This window comes from Apostichopus japonicus, chromosome 8 (genome assembly GCF_037975245.1).
Source record: "Apostichopus japonicus isolate 1M-3 chromosome 8, ASM3797524v1, whole genome shotgun sequence".
Lineage (NCBI taxonomy): Eukaryota > Metazoa > Echinodermata > Holothuroidea > Aspidochirotida > Stichopodidae > Apostichopus > Apostichopus japonicus.
The window spans coordinates 4,710,137-4,737,324 of NC_092568.1; the positions used below are offsets into that span (position 1 = coordinate 4,710,137).

Consider the following 27,188-nt stretch of genomic DNA (forward strand, 5'->3'; position numbering starts at 1 on the left):
CCTTTCTGTGATGAGTCTACTTCCAAGATGGTTGGTAGGTTAGGACTGTAGTACTGCAGGCATGTGTTGGGAGAAATAGATTGCTTGATTGCTGTGAATGATGCCTGATGATCCTCCTGACGCAAGTATGGTGTATTCTGCCTCAGAAGCTCTCAGAGAAATTGGTCATGTATGGCTACAGAAAATTCATGGCACCGAGAAATCTTAGCAGATCCTCCTTATTCTGAGGTCAAAGCATGGCATGGATATTTTCAATATTGTTTGGATCTGGGCTGACACCTCTGTCTGAGTACACGGACCCGAAGAATGTTATCTGGTTTACCTTTATCGTGCACTTTGAGATATTGAAGACTAAGCCTTCTCGCCGTGCAACCTAAAAGAGCTTGAGCATGTTGTCATCGTGCTCTGTCTCTGTTCGGCCGTAGACCACTATATCATCTGCGATTCCAACGGATCCGGGGACTTACTCTACAATGTTATCCATTTGTTACTGGAATACATCCTGACTAATGGGAAGTCCAAACTGGTTAATCGTTGAAAACAGTATCGCCCGAAGGGTGTCCTGAATGTGGTAAGTTCTTGGGATATTAGTGGTGAGAGTACAGACCAGTACCCTGCCTTAGCATGCAGCTCGGAAAAACTCTTGGCATTTGAGAATTCGGGAATAAATTTCTCCAGAGTGGATGTCTTGTGAGGGCAACTTCTCAGGTTTGAATGTCATGGGTCTAGGAAAGCACCGAGTTTCCTATCTTTGTTTCGTTACAACAGGGAGCTGCACCAGACTGTGTGACTGTTCACTTTACGGATGACGCCTTGCCGTTTCATGCTGTCTAGTTCAGCTTTAAGTTGCTCCTTGATATGGATGTCATACTTTCTCGACAGGTCAATGCTGGGTTAAGCGTCCTCTTTCAGGCAGAGTTTGCCTGTGTTCGGAAATTTCCAATTGCGTCAAAGCAATCTGGATATTGAGTCATTAGGTCCTGTATTGATCTACTGGTTTCTGGTGAGTCTTTAAGGGTCTTCTGTGGAGGCGTAAATGTTGCATATGAAGAGTAACTACCTCAAGTCTGTCACATGTCGGCGGGTCCAGGTACGTTTACGACATAAAATCCTTGGTTAATCCACTTAGACTAACTATGCTTGTATTTAAGGGTAATAACTCCAAGATATGGAACATATGTATGATAGTGTGCCTTAAAGTAGTGTCTGTGATGACCTAATGATGGTTTTCTATTCGTCATTTGGATACATTGGACAGATGGTGTGCACGGGTAGAGTATTGCCGTTCGCACCTGTATCTACCTTCACACTAAGCTTATGCTTGCCCGGGAGCTGAGAGCATATTACACCTATATTTGCCAATGCTTCTTTACTATCCATAGTTTCAAGATACATGCTAGAAATGGTAACACTCTTAAACTGAGCAGTGAACTGTTCATCTCCACTCTCAATGGTATCGTCGGGATCTTCATGATCAATTCCGTGAATCTTTGCCTGTTTTGGTGTTTGGCTTGGCCCTGTTTTGCGTCTCCCTTTATCATGACTATTTTTTTTGTCCTTGATTCCTGTTGCTAGTCTTACTTTGTGTTTCGACAATACTTTACCTAATGACCTGTCGTCTCACATGCTTTACACTTATCGTAATATGCCGGACACTGCCGTGGTGCATGAGAAAAGCCACAGGTACCACATTTCTTTTGAGGATTTCTGAGGACGCGGACTGTTAATCTGAATCAAGTGTGTTAAGTGATCCTCTGCTTGCACAAACTGCTTCATATTTTCTTCATTCTTGACGAACATTCTCGATACCTTTTAGGCGTATGTAATAAATGATTCACATTTTCAAGGTAGCTGACAGATATGAACACCCAATGAAAGGATATCTATCTTTTCCCTTAATTGGTAAAAGAGAGACAAGAAAGAAAGCGAAGGGAAACGTGCAGAGGAAATTTCAGGGAGATTTCACTGTCTAAATCGTGTAATTTGGCGCTTTAGAATTATTTTCAATGCGTATTCTGCCTGTGCAGTACTCTTACCAGACGATAGCACACGCAGCTGAAGGGGATCCGCAGCGGTAACATACCTATGCCTAACTTAACTGGATACATCAGCTAATATTATAGAAAAATATATTGACATTGCATGGGTAGCCTAGAGATGTCAAAGGATGGGCCCCAGCTGGGTATGAGGCACAAGTTTGATTTACATATACGTATAGGTATATATGTATACATTCTCTTCTATACTTGCACATGGCTAGTGAAATAACCAGAGTTTGCAAATACAAGTTCTATGTTTAGCTTCGAATTTCATCAATATAGAGGTAGGCAGTTTTAAAACAGGGAAGGATCCTATTGGTGCGTTTTAGCTTACCAACTTATGCTTGATTTTGGTGTCAAGAATCGACAAAGTAACCAGAATCAGGGTGATTTGTTAAAGGGCATTGCAAAGTTCAAAATGTTGCCGAACTGTTATAAATACGTATGTAATTGAATGTGAAAAATCTTGCAGAATTGGAAAGCGCCACACGATACGGAACATTTACTTGTCTAGGAGTAGGCAGGTTTGACAATCGCAGTTGTTTTTCACTCTCTATGATTCAGCGCATGTGTGTAGACATGCGTAATACGGTTTATGTTAACACTGAAGTGTAAACGCTATTCTTGACCAATATTGGCACCATGTCAACCGCATATCAACAATTTCGGAAGGGAATAAACTCCTCGTCGAGGAGATTATTCACGAGAGGTAAGTGATATACATCAACAAATCCTTGATTGGTTGGACAAACCTATAGCAGCATTTCTACTCAATGGATGCAGTCTTAGGTTGATAAATAATGTCTCCGCCATTTATGTATCGCCTACGTGCACAATATGGTACAATATGGTGTACGTAGTATATTACAACGCAAATGCCTAAGCTAATGATTACATGGCTTCATTATGTTGGTCTTGAATCAATATTCTATGCACATCATGTTTCATGAACATTGAATTGAATACTTATTTCCATTTTCTACATTTGCAGTATTAGAAATACAACCTTAACGAATACATTATGTAAGAGAACAAGAAATTGAATGGATGATATAGCAAACAGAGATTATAAATTATTTGGCTATCTTATCTTAAATTATTGACATTTTGTCTCAAAATGTTGTCTTTCATATGTCGAAAGTGTGACATTTTTATCTCGTCAACTGTCATGTTGAACACAGTACTTACGATACATTTTGAGAATTGAAAATTCAACATTTTATAGTAAGATTGCTATAGTTTTGAGATATGTATAATCAAAACTTTGAGATATAGTGTTTTCCCCAATTCCTTTTAATGAATCACCGCATGAAAAAAAGCTATTATTAAATGTAAACGGGATGTGCCTGGTATACGGAGCAGTATGGATTCGACCTAGACGCTGTGTTGGGGTTTGACGAAATTCCTAAATATTCTCTCCTGAATAAGTTTTCAAACGTGGCATTTCCATGACGACGAACAAGTTAAAGGCTACGGTAATCAATTGTGATCATATAAAATCAACCTAACATATTATGCAGTGTTTCGGTTATTTTGATTCAACCGTATGATGCAAAAGTCATGAAGGCAATACAACCCAAGCCGATACACATACCATTAAGTTTGGAGTCCATTAGTTTTATGCAAAGGGGTTTACTGAAACGAAGTGATTATTCGCAGGGCAGCCCGGCGAATAACGTACACAGACACCTTATTCGCAGGGCTGTGACGATTTTGAAAATAGGTTTATTATTAGGTTTTGCTATTGATACCAGTCAGTTTAGGGGCCTTGAAAAAGCCAACCTTTTGGGCCCAAATAGTCTTAGCCACTTCATAAGCTAATTTTTGGAGCCCCAGCAGTTCAAGTTTAAAAGCTTATTTTAAGGGAGCTTATCTTGGGATTCCCCAAAAGCCGATATTGCCTGAAAGCCAATATGGTCAAACCTCCCACACCTTTACATGCAAATAAGCAGTCACTCTGCAAAAACAAAGGTGAAAATGATCGAGGGATGACATTTTTATGTTGGCGGTACTAATGCTAGACTGGTTCAATCTTAAGGCCCTAGGCTCCCAAAACCAACCCTAACAGCATTAAGATAGGAATCCCAAAGGCCAATAAATTCCTCAAAATATAGAGGCTCCCTACATAATCAGAGGAGAACAGCGTTCATGAACTTCTCCTTAACCATAAAAATGGGTGGATAATTGGCTGGTCATACGATGTAGTGTTCGTATTACTTACCGACTTCATATACTAAAAGGTCAGAGTTACAGGGAAAAAAAAGCATGTTGGCCGTTATTCATATATACCCATATGACTGAAACCTTTAAACCCATGCCTAGTATAAGACTCTGTATATCTATACAGCGGTACGGTATTTACTTGTCAGTACCGTACATAAAATCATTATAACATATTATGCACTGTTTCAGTTATTTGCATATCGATTAAGTTTGATCGATATCGACTTTTGTTTGGCGCCGCTCTTTTGGCGACGCAATTGTTCTCTCCTTTCCTTACCGTCTTTTAATATACCTTATATGGACACTTTTCTGTATTTTGTTTGTGCAATATGTATGTAATGGCTTGGAGGGTTGTCTTGGTGATGTTATAACTCACATTATGTCTATGCTCTGAGAAAAACAACCAGTTCATTTCACCAGGAAAGACTTCATAGGCTGAGCTACATTCTCTATGTAGTCAGACAATGGCGTGTATACATTCAGCTATATAGACTCTCCAAAAGAAATTCGAAAAAGGAAACGAGATAAAGCAGGAGGGATGAGGAAACGATTGCGCCGTAAGAAATATAAACCGTATTTGCCATCGATTTTAATGGGTTTCGAACAAATTCTGAGCTATAAAAGGGTTGCTAATGTTAAATGTGTACAACAGTATTGTAACGCAAGCATACTATCCTTTACTGAGACCGGGCTCACAAATCACCACATGCATTGATGCCTATTTGTCTATTGAAGGTTTTAGATTGTTACGAGTATGGTTGGCCACAATGGACAACATTCAATATATTCGATTAAATGCTGCTTGTAATTTGATTTAATGATGACAATTTTTTTTCGATTTTTTTTCGGAGGCAATTTTGTATGTCTACATAAAAATTGATCTAATGTGGATATTAATTCGAATTCATACAGAGAGGTTTCCCCATAATGCTGGCATACATTCACATTAATGCTGGCAACTAATATATAGGGGTATTGCTAGACTGAGACTTCCTTAGATAATTACTAATGAATTCTTTCATCCCTCGTACAATTAAAGTTTACAACAACAACTTAAGTCGTTTGCTCTCATATTGTGTATGTTTTACTGCTTCGTTTTTATATCTGATCTTACATATTTCTTACTATTATCTGTATACTTGTTCTTAGATTTATATATTTTGTTTTTTAATGACTTGTGCGAGTACTACAATTTTCCTTATGTTTATGGAGTAATAAAGTTTAGTTTACTTTGAAGTCCATCGGCTTTATGCAAAGCTGTAGTTGCTGAAACATTTTTACCCGCAAATTTGACCTTTGACCTCCTCTCATCACATGACTTCTGTCGTTTTGCATTAATTGTAAAAGTTTTAGAATTTCGGCCATTTTTTCATGTAAACTGATGTTTTTTGGTCCCTAAACTAAAACCTAAAACTTTTTTACACACGTTTGGCCGAATTTGATCATTGACCCCTTTGATCACGTGAAATTTGGCGGTCGCATTAATTATTAATGCACAGTAAACATGTAGAGTTTGCAATGTTTGATATTCTGCCTATCAAAATGACCATGTGGTCGAAGTCCTCAAACCCGAGTACTCACAAAGGACTCTTCATGCCTTCATTGTATTCATTAATATACAAAGACAAAAGTCACGTGATCAGAGGAGAACACATATCAAATTTGTAATCTAAAGCATTTGACGAATTGTTTCTTAACGGTAACACCGATGGAATTAAAATGAGTGGATAAATGCCTAGTCATAAGATTAATGCCTAGTCATAGATGTAATGTTCGTATCAGTGGTAACGAAAAATATATGTAATTTTTGCCGTTATGCGTATACCAAAATGACTGAAACCTATAAACCCATGCCTAATATCAGGCTCTGCGTGTCTCTCATGCATGTAAAACACCAAAATCCACGTGTTCAAAGGAGGTCACCGGTCAAACTTGGCCACATTTTGTAAAACAAGAAAACGCTTCGCAAACTATACTCTATAAGGTCGAGTTACTCTAACGTGGTGGGTTTATGACTCGGCATGTGTTGTAGTGTCACCGTGACTTACGGCGTCATAGGGTCAAAGGTGAAATAACCCCACCGATATGACAAAATGGTCAACAGCACACACACCATGTATGATATCAGAATATGCACTACTACAGTGTGTTAATTTAATGTATAACGCTACGCCAAAGGTCACTTGATTACAGGAGTTCAAAGGTCAGACTTTGTTAAACTGGTGTACGTAATGAAGACTGACATTGTAGGGTTAACTTCTTTCAAGGTAACGTTTAAAGGAATATTCCAACATAACAAAAACAAATCTGGAAATTTATATTTTATATAACTATTATTATAGCTGTTGTTCATATGCCAATTAAAATGCCAAATATCTGCAAGAGTCGTACCCGTAAGGTAGTAAATGACTATTTAAATAAATTATTGGAAAGTTGAGAACGCATTAATATTACATACCAAAGATCATGGGGTCAATAAAATTCAACACACATGTACTTCACACTTGGTATGACCATCCACCCTAATTTGGGATGAGATTTGCAATTCCGTTGATTGCCTGATAGGCTATTTGTTTAGGCATCGCTGTATTATTTACTTGGACCTTAATATGTTCAAACCAAACCACTCGTCATGTCACATTATCGTCTGCCATTTTGTCCTTTCAGATCGTTGTGTGTTTTGGCTTTGTATCACTTTGCATCTGCTGCTATCAGTTGTGCCGAATACATTAGGTAAGCACGATATTATAATGAACGGTTCAATGTTATTAGATATAAGATTGATCTTTGAAACATTGACGAGAATTGTATTGCAAAAAAAAAAATCACATCAGGATTTTTTTCAAAGTAAACAGATTACAGCAAAGGAAAGAAATATCATACTAGTAGTATTGCTCTTCATTCACAATATTGGATTTATGTTTAGCTCCGACTGTCACGACAGCGATTTTTGCTCCTCGACGGAATATATTCAGGCTTAATTTGATATAGACAACTGGATGGAAATGAATGTGTACTTAGAAGATTGCCATTCACTGCCTAATATTAGCATTTTGTACAAATAAACGTCTCCTAGAGGTTACATATCCGCAGTCAGATTTGACTCTCCGTAGGTATTACGATATCACTGATTCATCCTTAAATACTTGTTTATGTTTACTCTTTATCTGCTCCCAATCTGATCTTCATCCGAGAGAAAAGCCAAAATGAGAGGATGCAAGAAGCATGGGAGTGACTTAATCATTTGGAAATTTTGTTTAATTAATTTACTTTTATTTTGTTTGTTTTATATTATATATATAAACATCAGTAACTCACAAAAGGGAAATTTGCATTTAACAATATTTGAATACTCTCAATTTTATTTATCAGGGAACGTGCTCTCATGTAAATCTCAGCAGGGAATTGAATTGCACCGACCAGGCATCATCAACTGTAGTCTTAATGAATCTAATGACGGCATCTACTGGTATTTTGAGGATGACCCAATATCCATAGTAAGATTGAAGGGGAATCAACAGAAGGGCCCTAGAAGTGGTGATCTGACGATTGCTCAGAACGGTTCCCTGATATTTAGCAACGTAGCAATGAGTGATGAAGGGAGGTATCGTGTTGAAGCTAATATAGGAGCTGGCACTGTATCCATGTCCATAGACGTACTTGTTGTAGGTAAGTACCGTGCGTCTATCTCGATGATACATAGTGTGGCCATTTACACTCTCGTGTGAGGCTATATGTACCTCAATAGCAAACCTGGGTATACCAGACAACATGTTCGTCTTGTATAAATATCTGATTTTGGAACTATGGGAAATAGCGTTAAATACAAAATCACCGAAAGAATATGATATCAGGGTAAGCTGCTATTTTCGTCAGACGTCATATTTTCTCACAATTACAGTAATCATGTTAATAAAAGGATAGAAATTGAAAGAATGTGATGTCTTCATAAGTACGTTATATTAGTATCACGTTAAGTCAGACAGAGTTAATATGTTGAAATAAAAGCACTAATAGGCTGATTATATGTTTAAACAGCTTAATGATGTTTACTTTCCGAAGGTATCTTTTTCTATTTTTCTTGCTGTTAAGTTCTCACAACACAGATGCTTCCCGCGATAGATGGTTGTCAGGGTGATGATTGCCGTTTGTTTCGGTATGGTGAACTCAAGTTGACTTGTACAATGAGTGGACGACCAGCAGTAACTCTTACTTGGTACAATGATACCGCAGAGGCGCCAGTGACGGACGCCACTGAACAGAGTTACAAGGACCCATCCTCAGATATGTTTGTGTCTTCTTCTACCATCAATGTAAAGATAGATATCGAAAACGTACAAAACTTGACATGTATCCCATCAGGTTTATCAGTTTCCGAAAGGACGAAGAACGCGTCGGTTCTTTTGATGGGACCTTCAAATCTTGCTAATGTATACAGGGCCAAATACATTGATATTAATGAGGACACTGGATATAATGAGCTACTAAAAAATACTTGTGATAGAGAAACAATGCTAATTGAAACATCAGAACCTAGTGGCAAAGTCGTTCATGTAGCAGATAAATATGATGATCACGGCCCACTTGTACTTACGTCAATGTGTCCTGAGAATAATACTTACACAAGAACTTCGATTAAGTTGCTTCGTTACAAAACACCAGATGACAATAGTGTATCATTCGTTGAACAATGTCAAAGTAAAAACAATTGCATTATTGTTGCTGACGATGGTAACACAACCTTGACATGTGTTGTCAATAACACTCGTCCTGCAGCAGAAATCTTATGGAAAATAGGTAACCAACATGTGTCGATCATTGAAACATCAGGTTCTTCGTCATGTATCTTTGATGTGTGCAATTCATCTGTGACTATCCGAGTTTAAGTTACCAGCTATAACGGCCAAATCCTGTATCCGCAATGTCTGATGTGTCTTGTTACTCTCCCGGGATCTGGCTTTAGTGACGTGTCGTCTGTTACATTACAACTGAATGGTAAGAAGATCTTACTGAGTGACAGTAGATTAAAGGGAAGAGTTAACTTGGTGCTGGTCTTCCTAGTATTTCTATATGTACATTTGCTAATGATTGTATATCCTTAACAAAGTTCCCTACTTCCTTAAAGTGATATTCCCATGACAGAGAATATACGGCTTACACTTAAGGGAAATATTCCACACTATTAGTTGGAACCCCCATCGCAGTATCTTGTCCCTAACTCGAGATATGGTTTCTTGAATGAACCTATTTTGACTGGTTAAACCACCACCAGGAAGTGAACCACAATACAATATATGATATGTGATGTCATCAGGACAAATGATCTTCAAAGCTTTTCTACGGTTACTATAATCTTATTCTTTAATCCTTAAAACCTGATACATTTAGATTGCTTGATTAGCTGGCAACGTTCCCTGTAGGGTTGCATTCAAATGCAACTTTTTAGAAATATTACTTTCCTCTGTGGATATATGGTTGAAATAGTAACCCACATTATAAAACACTCTCTCCCCAAAAAGATTTTTCTTTTGACGATAACTGATGTGAAACTAAGACTTTTTATGACAAAATTACCAATGAAAACTGGGATCATGCATGTATTAAACCAGAATGATGCTGACTCTGCATATTATTTATTTTTCGAGAATTTTCCTCAACTTACTATAGTTTCCGTTGGAACGTCACAAACCAGGTAAAAGCAAATCTTGGTGGACCAGTGGCATTTCTAATTCTTGTCGTACCAAGCAAAAGTTGCACATAAATACATTAAGTTTCATATGACAGCAACCGCCGTGACAACGTTTGATTTCGTAGTAGACTAAATACTGTTAGTAAATTAGTACGGCTTTAAGACTTCATGTTTGGTCGCTTTTAAGCGACAATATTCATACCAAACGTTATTGGGGTGTATTAAACTCAATTATAAATGGAACTTAATCAATCTACCAACCATTTACCTTAGAATATACACTATAATGATATCGAATAGGACGATCCCACTGATATTTACACCAAACTCAATAATTATTTGATCAATATCGGACCCACTCTTTAGCTGATCGACTACAAGATAGCTATCACTTCTTTAACGTTTTTCGTCGTACTGCAAATCCTGCCAGTTTCTGCGATGCCAGATTACATATAGTCTTATCTAATTTAAAAGTCATTTATAGCGTTTTCTAATTTCAAAGTATATAACCGACGAACAATTTGTTTCAATTTTCACTTTGCCTTTGTGTTTTTCTTTTTGCATCTTGTGCTTGTTTATTGTTGTTGTTTACTTTTTCCGTTTACCTTGTATTTGTCTATTGTTACATAAGCTAGTTATACCTTCTCTGGATTATCCTCAACCCATTGTTTTTTAATTTACATTCATCAATTCTTTACCTTTAAGCTGCTTAAAGGTACAGCTTGTCTCATGTTTACTATTCATACTTACTATGTCAAGCGACGATGGTTGAAATAAAGTTTTCCAAATAAAAGATAAGGAAAACAAACTATTATGTTGATAAACAAACACAAGTTCATTCGAATTGCCATAATAACCTATTACATTCTTCTGTTGCCAGATATAAAATATCACCAAATTTAAAAACAATCTACTATGAGGATGCGGATTTACAAAGGGCCGTAGTAATCTGTTTAGAAGTATTGCACCTTCACCAACTTTAATGTTGTAAAATATCAGTGCGCCCTGCATTAATTTGAAAGAAACTGTAATGGGCCCAGCCTTTGAAATGTTTGGTGACTCCTCGGATGGATCGATTGTTCTATGTAAGTTTCAGATATTTATTACAACTGCGGTAAGTGTTTGTTTTCTCAGAACATGGCTCTGATATTGTATAATTTGTTTATTTCCAGGGACAGATAATGGGAATCTTTCATTGGATGATGTGAATACTTCATCGGTGCCATTCACCATACCTGTACCTTCACAGTCACCCTCGACATCACCAAATGAAGTGAATAGAAAGTGCGGTTGTCATTGGATCGTTATCAGCCTCCTGGTCATCAGCTTTATCATTATCCTAATCGGTGTGATAGCCTATATTTCAAGGAGGTAAGGATGTAAGTGGAAAGACGGCGGAAATAAGGTACAGTACAGTAAAACTGCGCAATCAGTTGACTAAGGGGGCAAAGAGTTCGAGTGTGGGGGGGGGGGTTGCACGCGACTGGTTCAGTCATTTAAGGTACTTTTGCAGTACGCCCCGTTCCCAAACACTTGGATAATGGTAACGTTACTGGTATGTTTCTTTACCAAAATTGAACAGATTTTTCCTGAGTTCCGTCCTCTAATTTGTCGAAGGGATAGTCCAACTAAAAATATGAACTTGATGCATTGTAGCGAAAGTCAATCGCGTAGCCAGGATTTCATCTTAGGGGGTGGGGCGGATTCAATTGATTGACCTGTCAAAGAAAACGCTGCGCGCTATATCTGAGTGGGGTCCAGGGGCCCGCTATAGAGCCCCTATACAATATGGTGGACTTTAGAGGCTTCAGGGCTTTCAAATTTGATACAATCACTGGAGACTTTAGCCATGTAAAATTGTATCCAAATGTTAAAAAAGTAGGTAATTTCTCGCTCAAAATAGCAGCTAATTCTAGGATGGTCTGGTCTAATCCATGACACTGTGGCAGTAGCCAGTAAAACAAAACAAACAGTACGATGGGGTCAAGGTTTGATATCAGTTTGATGTTTACAGCCTACAGCAGGGTTGCAATTTTTTCTGTAACACAATCGGCCAAAATTTAAAGAATAAAGCTGGCCAAATCGAGTGAATAAATGCCCAAAACTGCACTTTTGTTCGATTTCTGCTCCTGTATACGTAACCATACAATTTGTTAATTCGCATTCCTTTTCTATAGGGTTACTCTATGTAGGCTACCTACAGCAATAGCTTAAACAAACTGCTATGCCTTTGAAACCTATTTTTTGTCATAAATGGGAATGAGATGTTCCGTATTCTACACTTCTGAAACTTTGTGTGAGATCTCTCTACGTTCTTATCCAAATTCTATCCAGCTTTGGGTCATTTTTTCCCTCTCTCTCTCTCCACCTCTCTCTCTCTCTCTCTCTCTTTCTCTCCATCTCTCTCTTTATTTTCACGTTTTCTTTCTCTTTCCACTTCCACCGACCTCCCCCTCTCTCTTGCTTTTCTCTCATTCGGGGTGGGTGGGGGTGGGGCAAAGTCACTATACCCTTAGCTGATAACCCTATGTGCTCTGTTCTTATACTGTTTGCAGTACATAAAGGTATCGGTCACACTTTCTTCACCAAATCCTTTATGTATTTTCCTTATAATTGGACGATTCATGTTTTTCAGTAAAATTTCTTAATTACCGAATCTAATTTAGAATTTAAAATAAACTTAAAAAAAATAAAAAATGCTATTGCAAGGGGATTTGACAATTGGGTTCACCTTTTTCGTACTCATTTTGGTCTGGAATATTTTTTCAACAGTACTGTTTAAGCAAATTCTTTGTCTATGATTTACTATAATTATGATTTAAATAAATTTTTTTTATATGAAGCTTCATCGACTTAGGCTTCATTCACTCAGCCTTTGCCCAGGGCCATAGTCCATCGGTTTTATGACATTAATCGGCTTAACTGTATCGTCGTTGGAAAACAAATATTTCGGTTAGGCCTCTTCAAACGACCGATCAGTCTGTATGAGTTCACATGTGCGATGTTGAAATTACGTAATATATCATACTGCAGCTTCCAAGTAACAATATCAGATAAACTTCGGACGGTCGATATAAACGAGGGAATAAACTTATATAAATACACATGATACATGGTGGCTGGTTATGTCGTTGGGTAGAGTGTGGCGAGGGGAAGTGGATGGTAGAAATCAAAATAATAGGATAATATTTAAGTTGAGACCTAATTTGCTTCCCATCAATTACGGATTAGCATCAACCGCGAAATGGTTTAACTAAGTCTTTAAATGCATTTTGTAACTTTCGTCCAATATTTCTTGTTGCCCACCAATGTCATTTGGAGGCAAGTGGGGGGGGGGCAAGACAATGGACTGGGGACCCAGCCCTTCACCCCTGCTGGTAACGCCACTTGCATTTACGCTAATGGCAAACCACAATAATAGAGGCACAAATATTGTAAAATATGTTGCTACGAAGATGGTTGCAACACTGTTCATGGTTCGTGGGGTTCGGGCTACCCCCTCTCCCACTCTCGGACTTCGGTCAGCGAATGTAGGATTACATAAACAGCTGCAAAAGGCACAGACCTACACATATATGGAAATTTATGAGCAACGTACTTAAATCATCGTCTCAATATATGTATACCCTTAATGTACCATGTGACTATAGCATCCGGAATAGTGTTAACAGTAGAGTGCACCCCTCCCTCACCCCATCTCCTCCAGCATGATGTGACAATAATATTTTTGTCGTAAATAACGAGACAAGAAAGTTTTGATCTCTGTAAGTTTGATAAATTTCAACTAAATTAAGAAAATGTGTTTAGCTCTATATTCTGTAACAGGTTGTATATTTACAGCCATCCATGGAAGGCTATGTAACCCTTGTCATATACAATCAGTTTGCAGCCCTATTTTAATTGTTTAGATTGTAGAAACGGAGTCCGAAGAGGGAAAAGAGATGATTGAAAAAGAGACACAAGAAACGGAATTTACTGACAACAAAGTGTAATCCTCACTTCGACTTCACTAATTTTAGCCCGTGTATATACCTTACGCGTGACAAATGGTGGAGGAATGGGGCAGAGCTTTTTCTAATACGGATCACCGAGAATACATATATTCATGGACGTGATAAAACCAGCACCCTGTTAATGTTATATACTGTTGTGGAAGATTTCAGGAGAACGTTTAAAGGTAATATTACCCGATAAGTTATGACGTATTACCCCCGGTCTAAAACCAGATATTTAGAGAATATTAAAGAAGAAATGACTGAGTCCGATCAGATCACACCCATTTATGGATACTGACTCTACTGTGTGTTTCACTATGGCAAGGTCGAATTTACTCCTAAATTCATTTCAAAGGACACGAATGTGTGGCTTAAGAAATTTAAATCGTTGATAACATCATCCAAACACTCAACATGACAGAATACAGTAGAATAAAACCTAATGTGAAGGACACTACCAAACAGTAATACTGTTAAGAAGGCTATAGTGACAAATAAAAAAGATGGGCCAAAAGCAAAACAAATATAGGCTTCGATTCAACAAAGATCTTGGCAGATTATAGACAAGAAAGGGACTGGACAGGAGAAAACTGAAAAGAAAGGAAAAGAAAGGGAAAACAGAAACAAGGAAGGGATGGGTAGAGATAAGTGAAGAAAGAATTAAATTGTGAAAAGAAAGAACACATCAACATGAGATGGAACACATTAACGTGCGGAGAGGAATGTGAGTACCTTAAAAATATTCAATTTCCTCTTCAAAGAGTTTTAGAGAAGAAGAAAGGACTGTCACAAGTTGAAGCAGTAGTTGTTGAGAAGTAATTTACCATTCCGAGTATTGTAGCAGGTGACTGTAAATACATTTTCTAGTATTTCTGAGTATATTGTAGCAGGTTACTGTAAATCATTTCTAATACGAGTAGTGATGGAATAGTTCAAATGGCTCACAGCACAAGCAGTAAGAAAGAATTCTCTGAGCAAATAGCGCTCCTTGTACAGAGGACAAGTAGAATAATGACCGGGTTTATAAGTAAATATCTTCATTAATATATTTTGTAGAATTTGTCGTCTTAAGTATGATTCTTTAGCTGTACCATCAATGTATATATATATATATATTTATATATTTATTTATATATATATATATATATATATATATATATATATATATATATATATATTATATATTTATATTATATATATATATTACTTACTTTATTCAAGATACAAGATATGTCAAACATAATAACATTTATAAAACAGATCATTCAAACGGATCTGTCAGCTCAAATCCGAACTTTTCCTTTCTTTGCTGACCTAGTCATTCCTTTTTTGTATTTGTTACATCTCAGTGCAATTTGATACATTTTGTTCCTTCAATTTTATTTCCCCATTCGTTTTCCTCAGGGTTTGAAGCCTCAAATCGTTTGACTATAGTGAACTATTTATTTGCTCAATAAGTTTTATTTTGATCTCATTTAATATAAGGGGAAGGAAGACTGTGAAATGTCTGACATATTAGTAGACGAGTAAACCCAGATTTCGCGTTAAACTCTGAGTAACAACTACTAGTGCTCCACTAGTCTCATTTAGTCTTAACCTATATATTTTCACTTTCTTACCTGAGTCGACGATATAGGAAGCTATACGTTTGATTTGATGATCACCATGGGTAAATGCTTGTTGTATCACCGGTCATTTGCCTTTTCTCCACCCCGTTGCTTCTGTTAGTTTGCTTGTAGACGTTGTAGCCTATCAGTGATTGTGAAAATTGTTAATATAAGTTGGTGACTGTTTAAATTGCATACACTTGTCCTCATTTCGCAACTATTAATTCTGTATCATTTCTAACATTAATTACAAAATGAATAAATGTTTTAAAGCCCCAGTTCATGGATCAGACAACCGTTTGAGAAGAGATTAATTGTAATTCTTAGTTATCATTGCAAACAATCAGTTATCTGTTTTAGATACACTTATATACAAATATTTAGAGGGACAGTGTATGGTGGGAAAGGGTTACAAAAAAAGCCCAGAGCTGGGAAATTGAAGGCAGATAGTGACATTTATGAGGACTAATCCATCATTTATGTTCTGATTGATCATCATATTAGTTAGTCAATTGCATCTTTGCTAGAAGTAACCAATAGGATGGTGAGAAGTCATGTGACCCACAGTTGTTGTCACTTAGTTTTGGTAAAACTGTATCTTGTTTAAGTTCTGGATAGTTTGATTTTTCATCTATACAGGGCAAGACTTCTCTTGCTTAATCTGTTGTACTTAATATTTAATAATACTTATTTACTTAATTTATACTTTAAAAATAATTATAATATTTTTGTTAATATACCCAGGAAAAGTATTGTATAAATAGAGAGTTTTGAAAATGTCCATCAAGTAGAACTTTATTCTTAAATTATGTTGAAAATGTCATAATAGTATCTTTTTGGCCACTGTTCTGGATCTTGCCGAGATGGTAAATATGAACCCGGAACCATAATTCACGAAAATGAACTTTCCGCGTTTAAGCAAGAGAGCAAGCAGTTCGCGACAGCACCAGTGTAAAATCAGATAAGTTTAAGTATATATTCCTTTTCTTGTAACCTTTGTCATGGCCATAGACAATAAGTTTAAGGTTTTTTCTAAGTTCTAAATGTTAAGTGTATAGTACAGTGCACTTTGTAGCCTTATTATTGTTAATATTGTCTATACCACCTGTGCTGTATATTGATGTACCGTGTTCAGTACCACAGTAACCAGTATGTTATGTAACTGCAAGAATTAATATTTAAGAGTGTGGTCAAGTTATCATAATTGTAATGTAGATCCTTTTTATTGTATTGTGCCATTGATAGCCTTACAACATCCCCATTTCCCACAATTGGAGGATTGAAAATATAAGTAGTTCATGGTACATTTCTCTGTGTTTTGTGTCTCTCATTGTAAACCTGTGTAGAACTGACTCAGCAGTTGTTTTGAATATCAGCATTGAACCATTCGGACTTGGAGACAATGTTATCCTGTCTTGAGGCCTAGGCCCACTTGATACACATATTGCTGACCCATTGTCCTACTTACCTTGACCGAATTAGGAAAGGAGGGTTACATTTATATATATATATATATATATATATATATATATATATATATATATATATATATATATATATATATTTATATATATATATATATATATGTGTGTGTGTTCGATACAGGTGACAAACGCCTACAATGGAATTAAGACCTTCCTTACCGGTTTAGAACCTCTGGACATACAATCAGCGTCCATGGCCTAGTTGGTTAGGGTGATTTTCCAACTCATTACGATTTTCATTATATATATATATATATATATATATATATATATATATATATATATATATATATATCTATATATATATCTATCTCTCTCTCTCTCTATATATATATATATATAAATAGATAGATATATATATATATATATATATATATATATATATATATAAATGAAAATCGTAATGAGTTGGAAAATCAAGAACAGTGAAAAAACTTTCAGCCTCCACCGGGATTCGAACCACGGGCCTCCCGCTCTGTACGCGGACACCCTAACCACTAGGCTATGGACGCTGATTGTATGTCCAGAGGTTCGAAACCGGTAAGGTAGATCGTAATTCCACTGTAGGCGTTTGTCACCTGTATCGAACAATACTAGTTCTGTTTTTGGTGACATATTTTTGCCTTACTCTAGAGATCAAACATGATGCTAACCAACTCGAAAATCATTTGTGATATATATATATATATATATATATATATATATATATATATATATATATATATATATATATACATTTATCCTGTGCACCCTGTTAACCGTCCCAATATATCCACCCATGCAGTAGGCTAAACTTTGCCTAATTGACGCTGATTTTATTTTTAAAGTTTAATATATCAGTATCATCATCTTATTGCTCTCTACCCCCAAAAAATGACATCTTAGTATCTGTATCTGTTACATGCATTCATACGAAGATAAAAACAACAACAATAACAAAGAAGCACTAATTCCAACGTTATTGTTACCATATTAATTTATGTAAAACATCAATCAATCAACAATTACCAGATGACTACATCTACCTCATCGATTTGATAATTCAGTAGCCCCCCCCCCCTCCCACAACATCACATTCAGTAATGTCATACAGAAGCAAATAGTTTTCAATCACTCTTGTGCAGTTGGAAATAATAGGAAAGAGGTGAACAAATCATTTCTTTTCGACCGACCGTAATGATGTAGACATCGGAGTCCTCTTGTATACGTATCGTATGCTATTCTTATGTGACGATGACCGATACTAGACCTATACGTGGTAAAAGGTGGGATATCCAATAGTAAATACGGTACATGCTATTACGATGAGATCTTAGTTTAGTTTATTAGTTTTGCTGATAATGGTAGTAACTATACATAGATATCTTAGTACCAAATAAGATAACTATAATGCCATATAACAGGGTGGGATTATACTCTGTTCAGTCCCTTATATCATCCCTCAAAATCAATTATAAACAAAAACATATTAACAAATTGTTTTCAACATAATACATTCTTCCGGAACAGTTCGAAAATGAATTTCGCGATAACGAACTGAAATTCGTTATAGCGGATTTTAAACTCATATTTACGACTTCCAAACCCGTTGTATTATAAAGAGTTTGAATCTCGTTAACTTACGAGTTTCAAACTCGTTATAACGGAATTAAAACGAGATTATATATATATATTTATATATATATATATATATATATATATATATAAATGAAAATCGTAATGAGTTGGAAAATCAAGAACAGTGAAAGCCTCCACCGGGACTCGAACCACGACATATATATATATATATATATATATATATATATATATATATATATATATATATATATATATATACACTTCAAAAGTTCCCTACTGGGCCAGAGTACGTTCACATAATCATTGGAGATAATAAGCAGACACGGCCGGGCTTTGCACCCCCCACTCAACACACCCTCTCCCGCCCGGCTCAACCTTCCCTATTAAGGCAGTTCGCATGATGGAAGTGATCCGTGAACAATGATGCAATATTCTAAAGATCTCTTCCAAAACACATGACCACAATAAGATAAAGTAATACATAGGAATTACTAACTTGCGTTACATGCTGCACCTGGTACAAAAGCAATGTTTATGGTGATAACTAATAGATACTTTAGTTTGTTCTATTTTGCAATATAGCTAAAGATGCATGTAGCAGTTTCCCTAAGAAGGTAAACCACATGTACTTTTGGAAACAAGTTACAACACACACAGACATGAAGCCCTATTAAACATCAAATATCAAAATAGCGAAGGTTTCAAGCATTTCGATTTGTAAAATGACATATTGACATTGATCGATAGTTTCTTAAGGATAGCCATGATCTATTTCATTTGCGTTATACAATAAACGTTTACACTAGAAAACCTTCATTTTTAAAATTGTTATGGACTACTTTTATCAATTGATGTTGAGATAGAGCGCCATTAGTTTAGAACGCGGTATACTTATTCAGCTATAACAACACCCGGGTTACGTGAGGCACTGAATTTGCAGTTCGCACCACTTCGTCAACTTTTGCGGTAGGTATGAGCTGTTTTCTTTTACTGGGCACTTGCACTATGCAGGCATAAGAACTGATTTGGATCCAACATCTTTTTCTATATATTTATCTTACTTAAATAACCTTTGTTTATTTCAAGTGGAAAAGGTCTAGTTTTGACATGCATCTTGCAACTCACAGTTTGTTACTTATGACCATTGGTGTGTCAGGTTTCACACACATTTTTTTGTACTTGTTGGTATGTCTATAAAATAACAATTTCTAACAAAAGTTAAAGAATAACCAAAAATTACATAAAATATTGGGTGAAACTTGTTGCTATTACTCAAGTGCGTATCCAGGGGGGGCGTTGGGGGCGCGCGCCCCCCCCCCGGGTAAGAAAAAGAGGAGAGAAAAAAAAGAGAAGAAAAAAGGAAAAAAGGGGGGAAAAGAGGAGGAGGAGAGGAAGGAAGGGAAAAGAAAATGATGAAAGAGAGAAAAAGGAGAAAAGGAGGGAGTAAAAGAAAAACGCGAAGACATCGGGAAGAGAAAGAGGAACAGTGACATCATTACAGCGCTGAAGGGTAGCCAGTGACGGATCAATGATTTCGTAAATGTGTGACTCACCCTTCCCCTTACACCGACAACTCCATTTTTTGACGTTTCCATTTTCCTCTCTCACTAATGATCTATATACTATATATGGTCTCTCATAACGCGTGTGTAGAATTGTGCTATGAAACCAACTTTGGCTGGTCTCGAACTCGACAGCGTCGTCGGGGAACATGACGATTTTTGGGATGTGGGCGACCGCCCGCCCCCCCCCCTCCATTCAGCATTTTTTTTAATGATATCGCTAAGTAATTTCAAAATAGAAGTGCTTAGATGCAACTTACAAGGCCTGGGAAGTGTCATTTCCAGCGATCTGGGAGACATTTTTTGGCAAAAATTTGCTTGTACGCTTCGGGCCAACCTATGGTGGCGCTCCGCTTAGATAATTTGCCTACAGGCCTCGCCTTCCCTTGACAAATTCCTCGCTACGCGCCTGTTTGAATTTGTAACGCAAGCAGCAGATATCACATCATATCAGTGAGCATGAAAATGGCGTTCCAGGATGAAAAGCCTCAAAACTGTCCGACTTGCCTGAAAAAATAACCAAAAATTTTCGCGCGCGCTCAACGTGTTAATGTCAATATCATATAAGCAAGCATCGGTTATTACATCGCATGCCATCATGTACCGTACGGTCCGTTCAAATTGCGCAGTATACCGCGGGATGCTCATGTAAACAACGACATGTCTCATGTAGATGTATAAAAAGCATGGAGGTCCAATTATGTCAAAACTCTCTTTTACATTAGTAATGGCGAATTAGGGGCTGCACCCCCGCCGCGCAGTGGCGGAGCGTCCATACGGTCATGGGGGCGGATGCCCCCCTGACGGACTCAAATGGACTGCTGGCGCCTTTTTCAGCCCTTTACCACTTTTACTTGTTCTAGATTATTGACTTTTTTATTGCGCTCTCATCTACTTATTGACATTTGTCACATTTTGTTGGTGTAATTTGGCGATGACACCTTAGTCTTCGTTTATCTGCAAATTAGCTATTTCCGGCGATCTAGGGAGTATCTTTACTCAAAAATTTTCTGTACGCTACGCGCCAACCAGTGGTGGCGCTCCGCTTAGATAGTGTCGAAAGCGCCCCTACAGACCATTCTCGCCCCTCCTGACCAATACCCCTAGCTCCGCCACTGCCGCCGCGCCTCCTACGCATATGTGTGTAGTGTTCGGTTTCGGAAATATCTGCTATTTTTTTTCATTTCCTTCAGCCAAGTTTTATAATAGCCGTTATAAGAAGTTTTAATATTTGTACACCAATGAATTAACTGTGTCTGAAGTTTCGAAAATATCTGACCAACATTGTGCATCACACTTCCCTCTACTCGTGCAATTTTGACCGCTCTGTTAGGGGTTGAAGGAAGTTTTTCTATATTGGTTGTCTATAGATGAAATTTTGTACAACATTATGGGTATGTTTTGAAGTGAATTTATTCACGAGAAATATGAATTTTCAAATTCTGAACAAATATGGGGCTTAAAACCTTGAAAAGTGGGGCTGACGGGTATTGTGGGCCGCGACGTAGAATCACATACAAAAGCAAAGACCCACAGGAGATGCGATCAGGTCGAACATGATGTGTGCCGGGTTGACAATCTTCAAAAAGGTTATGGATGGAAGAAAAAAAAACTATTAGGAAATACTTGGTTCTCAGGCAAAAAGTGTACATCTGGTTGGTCATTTCAAGCCCGAGAAGTGCCGTTTCCGGTGATCTGGGGGGTATCAAAATAAGAAATTTTCTTGTACGCTGCGCGCCAACCGATGGTGGCGCTCCGCTTAGATAGTAATTCGCGCCCCCCGGGTTTGAAAATCCTGGATACGCGCCTGCTACTTTTCCTTCTAAAATCACAGAGATCTTTGTACCGTGGATTATAATACTTATTTCACTGTGGCCTGGTCGAGTTTACGTCCAAATTCATTCAATGGAAAAGAAACGAGGACCAGAATGTGTGGCTTAAGAAATTTAAATAGTGGATAACATTATCAAACACTCCACAGGACAAAAACAAGTAGAAAAATGCAAAGTGAAGGACACCAGGAAACAGAAATACTGTTTACAAGGCTAGTAATAATTAAGAAAGAGCTATGGAAAAGAAGCAAACAGGCTTCAATTCAACAAAGATCTCCGCAGATTATAGACAATAAAGAGACAGGACAGGGGAAGACTGAATAGAGAGGAAAATAAAGGGAAAAGGAAATGAAGACGGGATGAATAGAAATGAGTGAATAACGCATCAATGGATAAAGAAAGAACAGATAAACATGAGATGGAACAAATTAACGTGACAAGGATAGAAATGTGAGTGCCTTACCAATAAGCGATTACAAGTTCTACCTTTAATTTACTGTTAGCAGAGTTTTAAAGAGTTTTAAATGAAGAAATGGGCTACCACAAGGTGAAGCAACAGGTGTCGAGGAGCAATTTTTACCAGGCTGAGTATTGTTTCGAGTTACTGTAAAAGCAATACTGATACAAGTGTTGATAGAATCACCGGAAATACTCACAGCTGCAGAAACGATATTAGGTAACTTATTTTTACAATATGTAATATTGAATAAAGTTGCACAGGGTAGTAAGAATGAATTACTCTGATCATGAACAGACTTATCTCCTTTTCAAGGCGACAAGTGGGATAACGACTGGGTTTGTAAGTAAAGACTTAAATGAGGCTTGAAGTGGTCTTACGTATATGATCCTTTTGTTGTACCATACATTTCAAATGCGTACCTTAGCTTAGAGTAATTAAACGAAAAGAAATTTGAATAATTACTAGTTTTGATACATATATATATGATGGTCACTGTGAAGAATTAACCACAGGTGAAGGGTAATCTCATTCCTTTCATTGTTGTTGTTCAAGTGTCTTTTCTCTTGATGTAAAAATCTAAATGACATACAATAATCACGACCAAAATTAAAATTACTAAGTTACCGAGCTAGTGTATTGATTCCTTGCAAAGGCTGAATGAATCTATGCGATGGTGATTTCGTGTGTGTGGGCTTAATTAATACCATTAATGAACAAAATGACGATTTAGACCTACAAGATTACTATCGGTTAGTGTTTTGTTATAATGGGATTTATTATTCCACTTAAAGCGTTATAACCAAAACGATAGATCTGAACAGGTGTTAACCATGATATATTCACAGGAACGCAGAAGGGTTGTGTACCTGTGAGCTTATGTAGTGCTATAACAAGTTTATTACCTCTAGCAGTGATCAAGTTCTTGTTAATATATTGCACGTTATGAAACGATGTCTCTTATTTGTGTATTACTTGTGTTCATCTCTGCAGGAAAAGCGCCCACGAAATGTCGGACAAGCTATAAATGCTGACCTATAAAAAGATATAAACAATCAAACCCCTGACGTTGCATTATTGACCCTGTTAATATGTTTTACAATTTCAAACAAATTGCAACCTACACACAGTCATGGAATACAGTGTTATTTATCAACAATACAATATATTGGTAGAAACAACACTGAAGATCTTTACACTTATGAAAAAATTATACAAGACACTGGGTATTGTAAAGAACATGAGGAAATTTTACATGATAAAGATGCAACAGCAACCCAAATAAATATATTGCTTTATATCAAACACTGTATCAAAGCAAAATGAAAAACGTTTTCATCCTGGCTTGAGCCCCCCCCCCCCCCCCCACACATACACACACCCTGCATACATGGAATCTAAAAACACTCTCTGAATCAAGTTCTAGAAAATCAACGAAATATTATCAAAATTAATGCAAAATATGTTAAACAAACCCTTGCATAATATGAAGGGGATATTTTTAAACTGAACGAAACGGGATAATTATTGTGGGTACGAAACCCATTATAGCCCTCATACACATAACAACCATGAATCTATGTCTTAGTAATGATAAATCAATGCAAACTTTGTAAAAATTGAAAGATAAAACCTTTGAAAGCATGACATTCATCTTACTATTTTATATCCATGCACTAGATAATTGTTTAGTCATATTTTGTATTCAAGTTCAAGGAGACCTTATGCAATTCACAGTTTTGACCCATATCTACGGAAGTCTCATATTTTTGTGTCATATAATGTTAAATTGCTGTTTGTGTCATGGTTCTAGATCTCCCCAGAAGGTCCAACCCCTCAATATACTATGTGAGCACAAAGTTGGATTTTCAAACTTTCAAAATTGGCCAAATTGATAGATATTTCAAACAAAGTTATAATGAATACAGTGGAAAAACTTTCTTGGCAGTTATGGCCATCATAGTAAGAGTCCTTCAAAAGTATAATCTCAAGGCATATTGCAATTATAACATTTGAAAGTAAGTTTCCTTAAAAATACATTTGCCACCTCAAACTGGTGGTGACAATGTGTCCTCCTTTCGTCAGATGAAATGTTATTTTTTTTTTATCAAAAACAAAAATCCACAAATTTAATGAGACTAACTCCGCTACTACGCATAGTCATGTTCAACTTTGATTAATAATCCAGTCTTGCAACTGTTGAACATTTGCCACTTGGAAAATGTTTATGCAATGAATTTGTTGAATTTCACAAGAGCAGAATAAATTATCTCTTTTTATATCACAAGGTACATACAATCACTCTTCCCTTGAGGGATGTAAGCGTTTATCTGTAACGAAGAAACAACGCTTGCCTTCAAAATAACACTGCAAACTCGACCAGGCCACAGTTAAACACGTATTACAACTCGCTGTACAAAGATCTTTGTGATTTTAGAAGTAAAAGTACTGGCAACAAGTTTCACCCAATATTTTATGTAATTTTTGGTTATTCTTTAACATTTGTAGTTAATGTTATTTTACAGCCATGCCAATTATTACAAAAAAATGTGTGTGAAACCTGTTGTCAAGACCGCTTACTATTAAATTACAGATTCTTTGCTCAGAGTGGAAATGTTCTGTTATTTAACAAAAACTGAAGACAGAATCATGCAGCAGGCTTTTGAAAGATTTATCAAATGGCTTTTTGTTCAAACCAAACTTTAAGGCCTACTAAGAAGGACAAACAGTGAGTTGTAAGATGCATGTCAAAACTGGGACTTTTCCACTTGAAATAAACAAATGTTACTTAAGTAAGTTATATCTGTAGAAAAAGATGTTGGACCCATATCAGTTCTTATGCCTGCAAAGTGCAAGTGACCAGTGACAAGCAGAAGGAAACAGCTCAAACCAACCGCAAAAGTTGACGAAGTGGTGCGAACTGCAAATTCAGTGCCTCACGTACAACGGCTGTTGTTGTAGCTGAATAACTATACCGCGTTCTGTTCTGATGGCGCTCTATCCCAACACCAATTTATAAAAGTTGTCCATAACAATTTTCAAAATCACGGTTTTCTAGTGTAAACGTTTCTTGTGACGTCAATGAAATAGGTCAAGGTTATCCTTTAGAAACTATTAATCAATGGTAATATGTCATTTTTACAAATCGAAATGCTTAACACCTTCGTATTTGATGTTTAATAGGGCGTCATGTCTGTGTGTAGGTTCCAAAATTTCATGTGGTTTACCTTCTTAAGGAAACTGGTCCATGCATCTTAAGCTATATTGCAAAATAGAACAAAATAAAGTATGTACTAGTTATGACCACAAACATTGCATTTTACATCAGGTGCAGCATGTAACGTAAGTTAGTAGTGCCTATATATTACTTTATTTTAGTGAGGTCATGTGCTTCAGAAGAGATCTTTAGAACATTGTATCATTGTTCACCGATCACTTCCATCATGCGAACTGCCTTAACATTGAAGGTTGTGCTGGGAGTGGGGGAGGGGGGTGGGTGCTGAGTGGGGTGACAAACCCGATCGTGTCTGCTTATTATCTCCACTGAGTATATGAACATACACTGGCCCAGTGGGGAACTTTTAAAGTATATTTAATCTCGTTAAGTTCGTTTGAAACTCACCACAAGTTGACGAGATTCAAACTCGTTATAATACAAAGGTTGTTCAACAACGGGTTTGAAAGCCGTTATTACGAGTTTAAAATCCGCTATTACGAATTTCAGTTCGTTATCGAGAAATTCATTTCCGAACTGTTTGTGAAGACTATATTATGTGAATAACTATTTCTTAACATGTTTTTGTTTATAATTGATTGTGTTTGGGGGGGGGGGGTGATATAACGGCCTGCACAGGGTATAATTCCACCATATTACATGTCATTAGTTTTCTTATTTAGTACTAAGAAATATGTGTAGTAATTGCCTTAAAAAGCTAAACTAAACTAAGATATCATATTTATAGCACGTACCGTGTTTACTATTGAAAATCCCAGGTCCTACCACATATAGGTCTAGTATCGAGTCACTGTCACATAAGAATATAATACGAACCGTAGACAAGAGGACTCCGATATCTACATTATCGGCATAACAGTCGAAAAGAAATGATTTGTTCAACGTCTGCTATATTATTTCCAACTGCACAAGAGTGATTGAAAACTATTTGCTACTGTATGACATAACTAAATGTGAAGTTGTATGAGGGAGGCTGCTGAATTATCCAATCGATGAGGTGAATGTATTCATCTGGTAATTGTTGTATGGTTGATGTTTCACAGAAATTAATATGGTAACGATAACGTTGGCATTATTGCTTCTTTGTCATTGTTCTTGTTGTTTTCTACGTTGCAATATATGTAACCGAGTTGAAGATATGACATGCAGATACTAGATATCTTTATTAGATTGAGAGCAATAAGATGATGTTACTGATATATTTAACGTTAAAATAAGAATCAGCGTGAACAGGCACAGTATAGCCTACTATACACAGATGGGTGTAAAGGAACAGATCGGATTCGTCTTTTTGGGACTCGTCAGGCGAAGGTAGGAATCGAATCCCGGATCTCATGTCAAAGACCTTGATATATTTTTGGTCATCATCATCTCATCGATAAAATTGACCCACCCTCTACGATGAAGATTACCTATACCTTCCTCATCCTTACCTATATTCTGCTAAGATGTACACGTATAATACACACAAAAACACCCACGCGCAC

The 27,188-nt window shown here is 36.8% G+C and overlaps 1 protein-coding gene across 1 annotated transcript; it reads left to right on the forward strand.

Annotated features, from left to right (window-relative positions):
- The first annotated feature begins 2,367 nt into the window (after positions 1–2,367).
- LOC139971972 (uncharacterized) lies at positions 2,368–15,048 on the forward strand. Its single transcript, XM_071978842.1, has 6 exons — positions 2,368–2,748; positions 6,930–6,995; positions 7,635–7,931; positions 8,355–9,257; positions 11,124–11,322; positions 13,860–15,048. The coding sequence occupies exons 1-4, from the start codon at positions 2,682–2,684 to the stop codon at positions 9,146–9,148; spliced, it is 1,224 nt and encodes a 407-aa protein (XP_071834943.1). The 5' UTR covers positions 2,368–2,681; the 3' UTR covers positions 9,149–9,257; positions 11,124–11,322; positions 13,860–15,048.
- Positions 15,049–27,188: the final 12,140 nt, after the last annotated feature.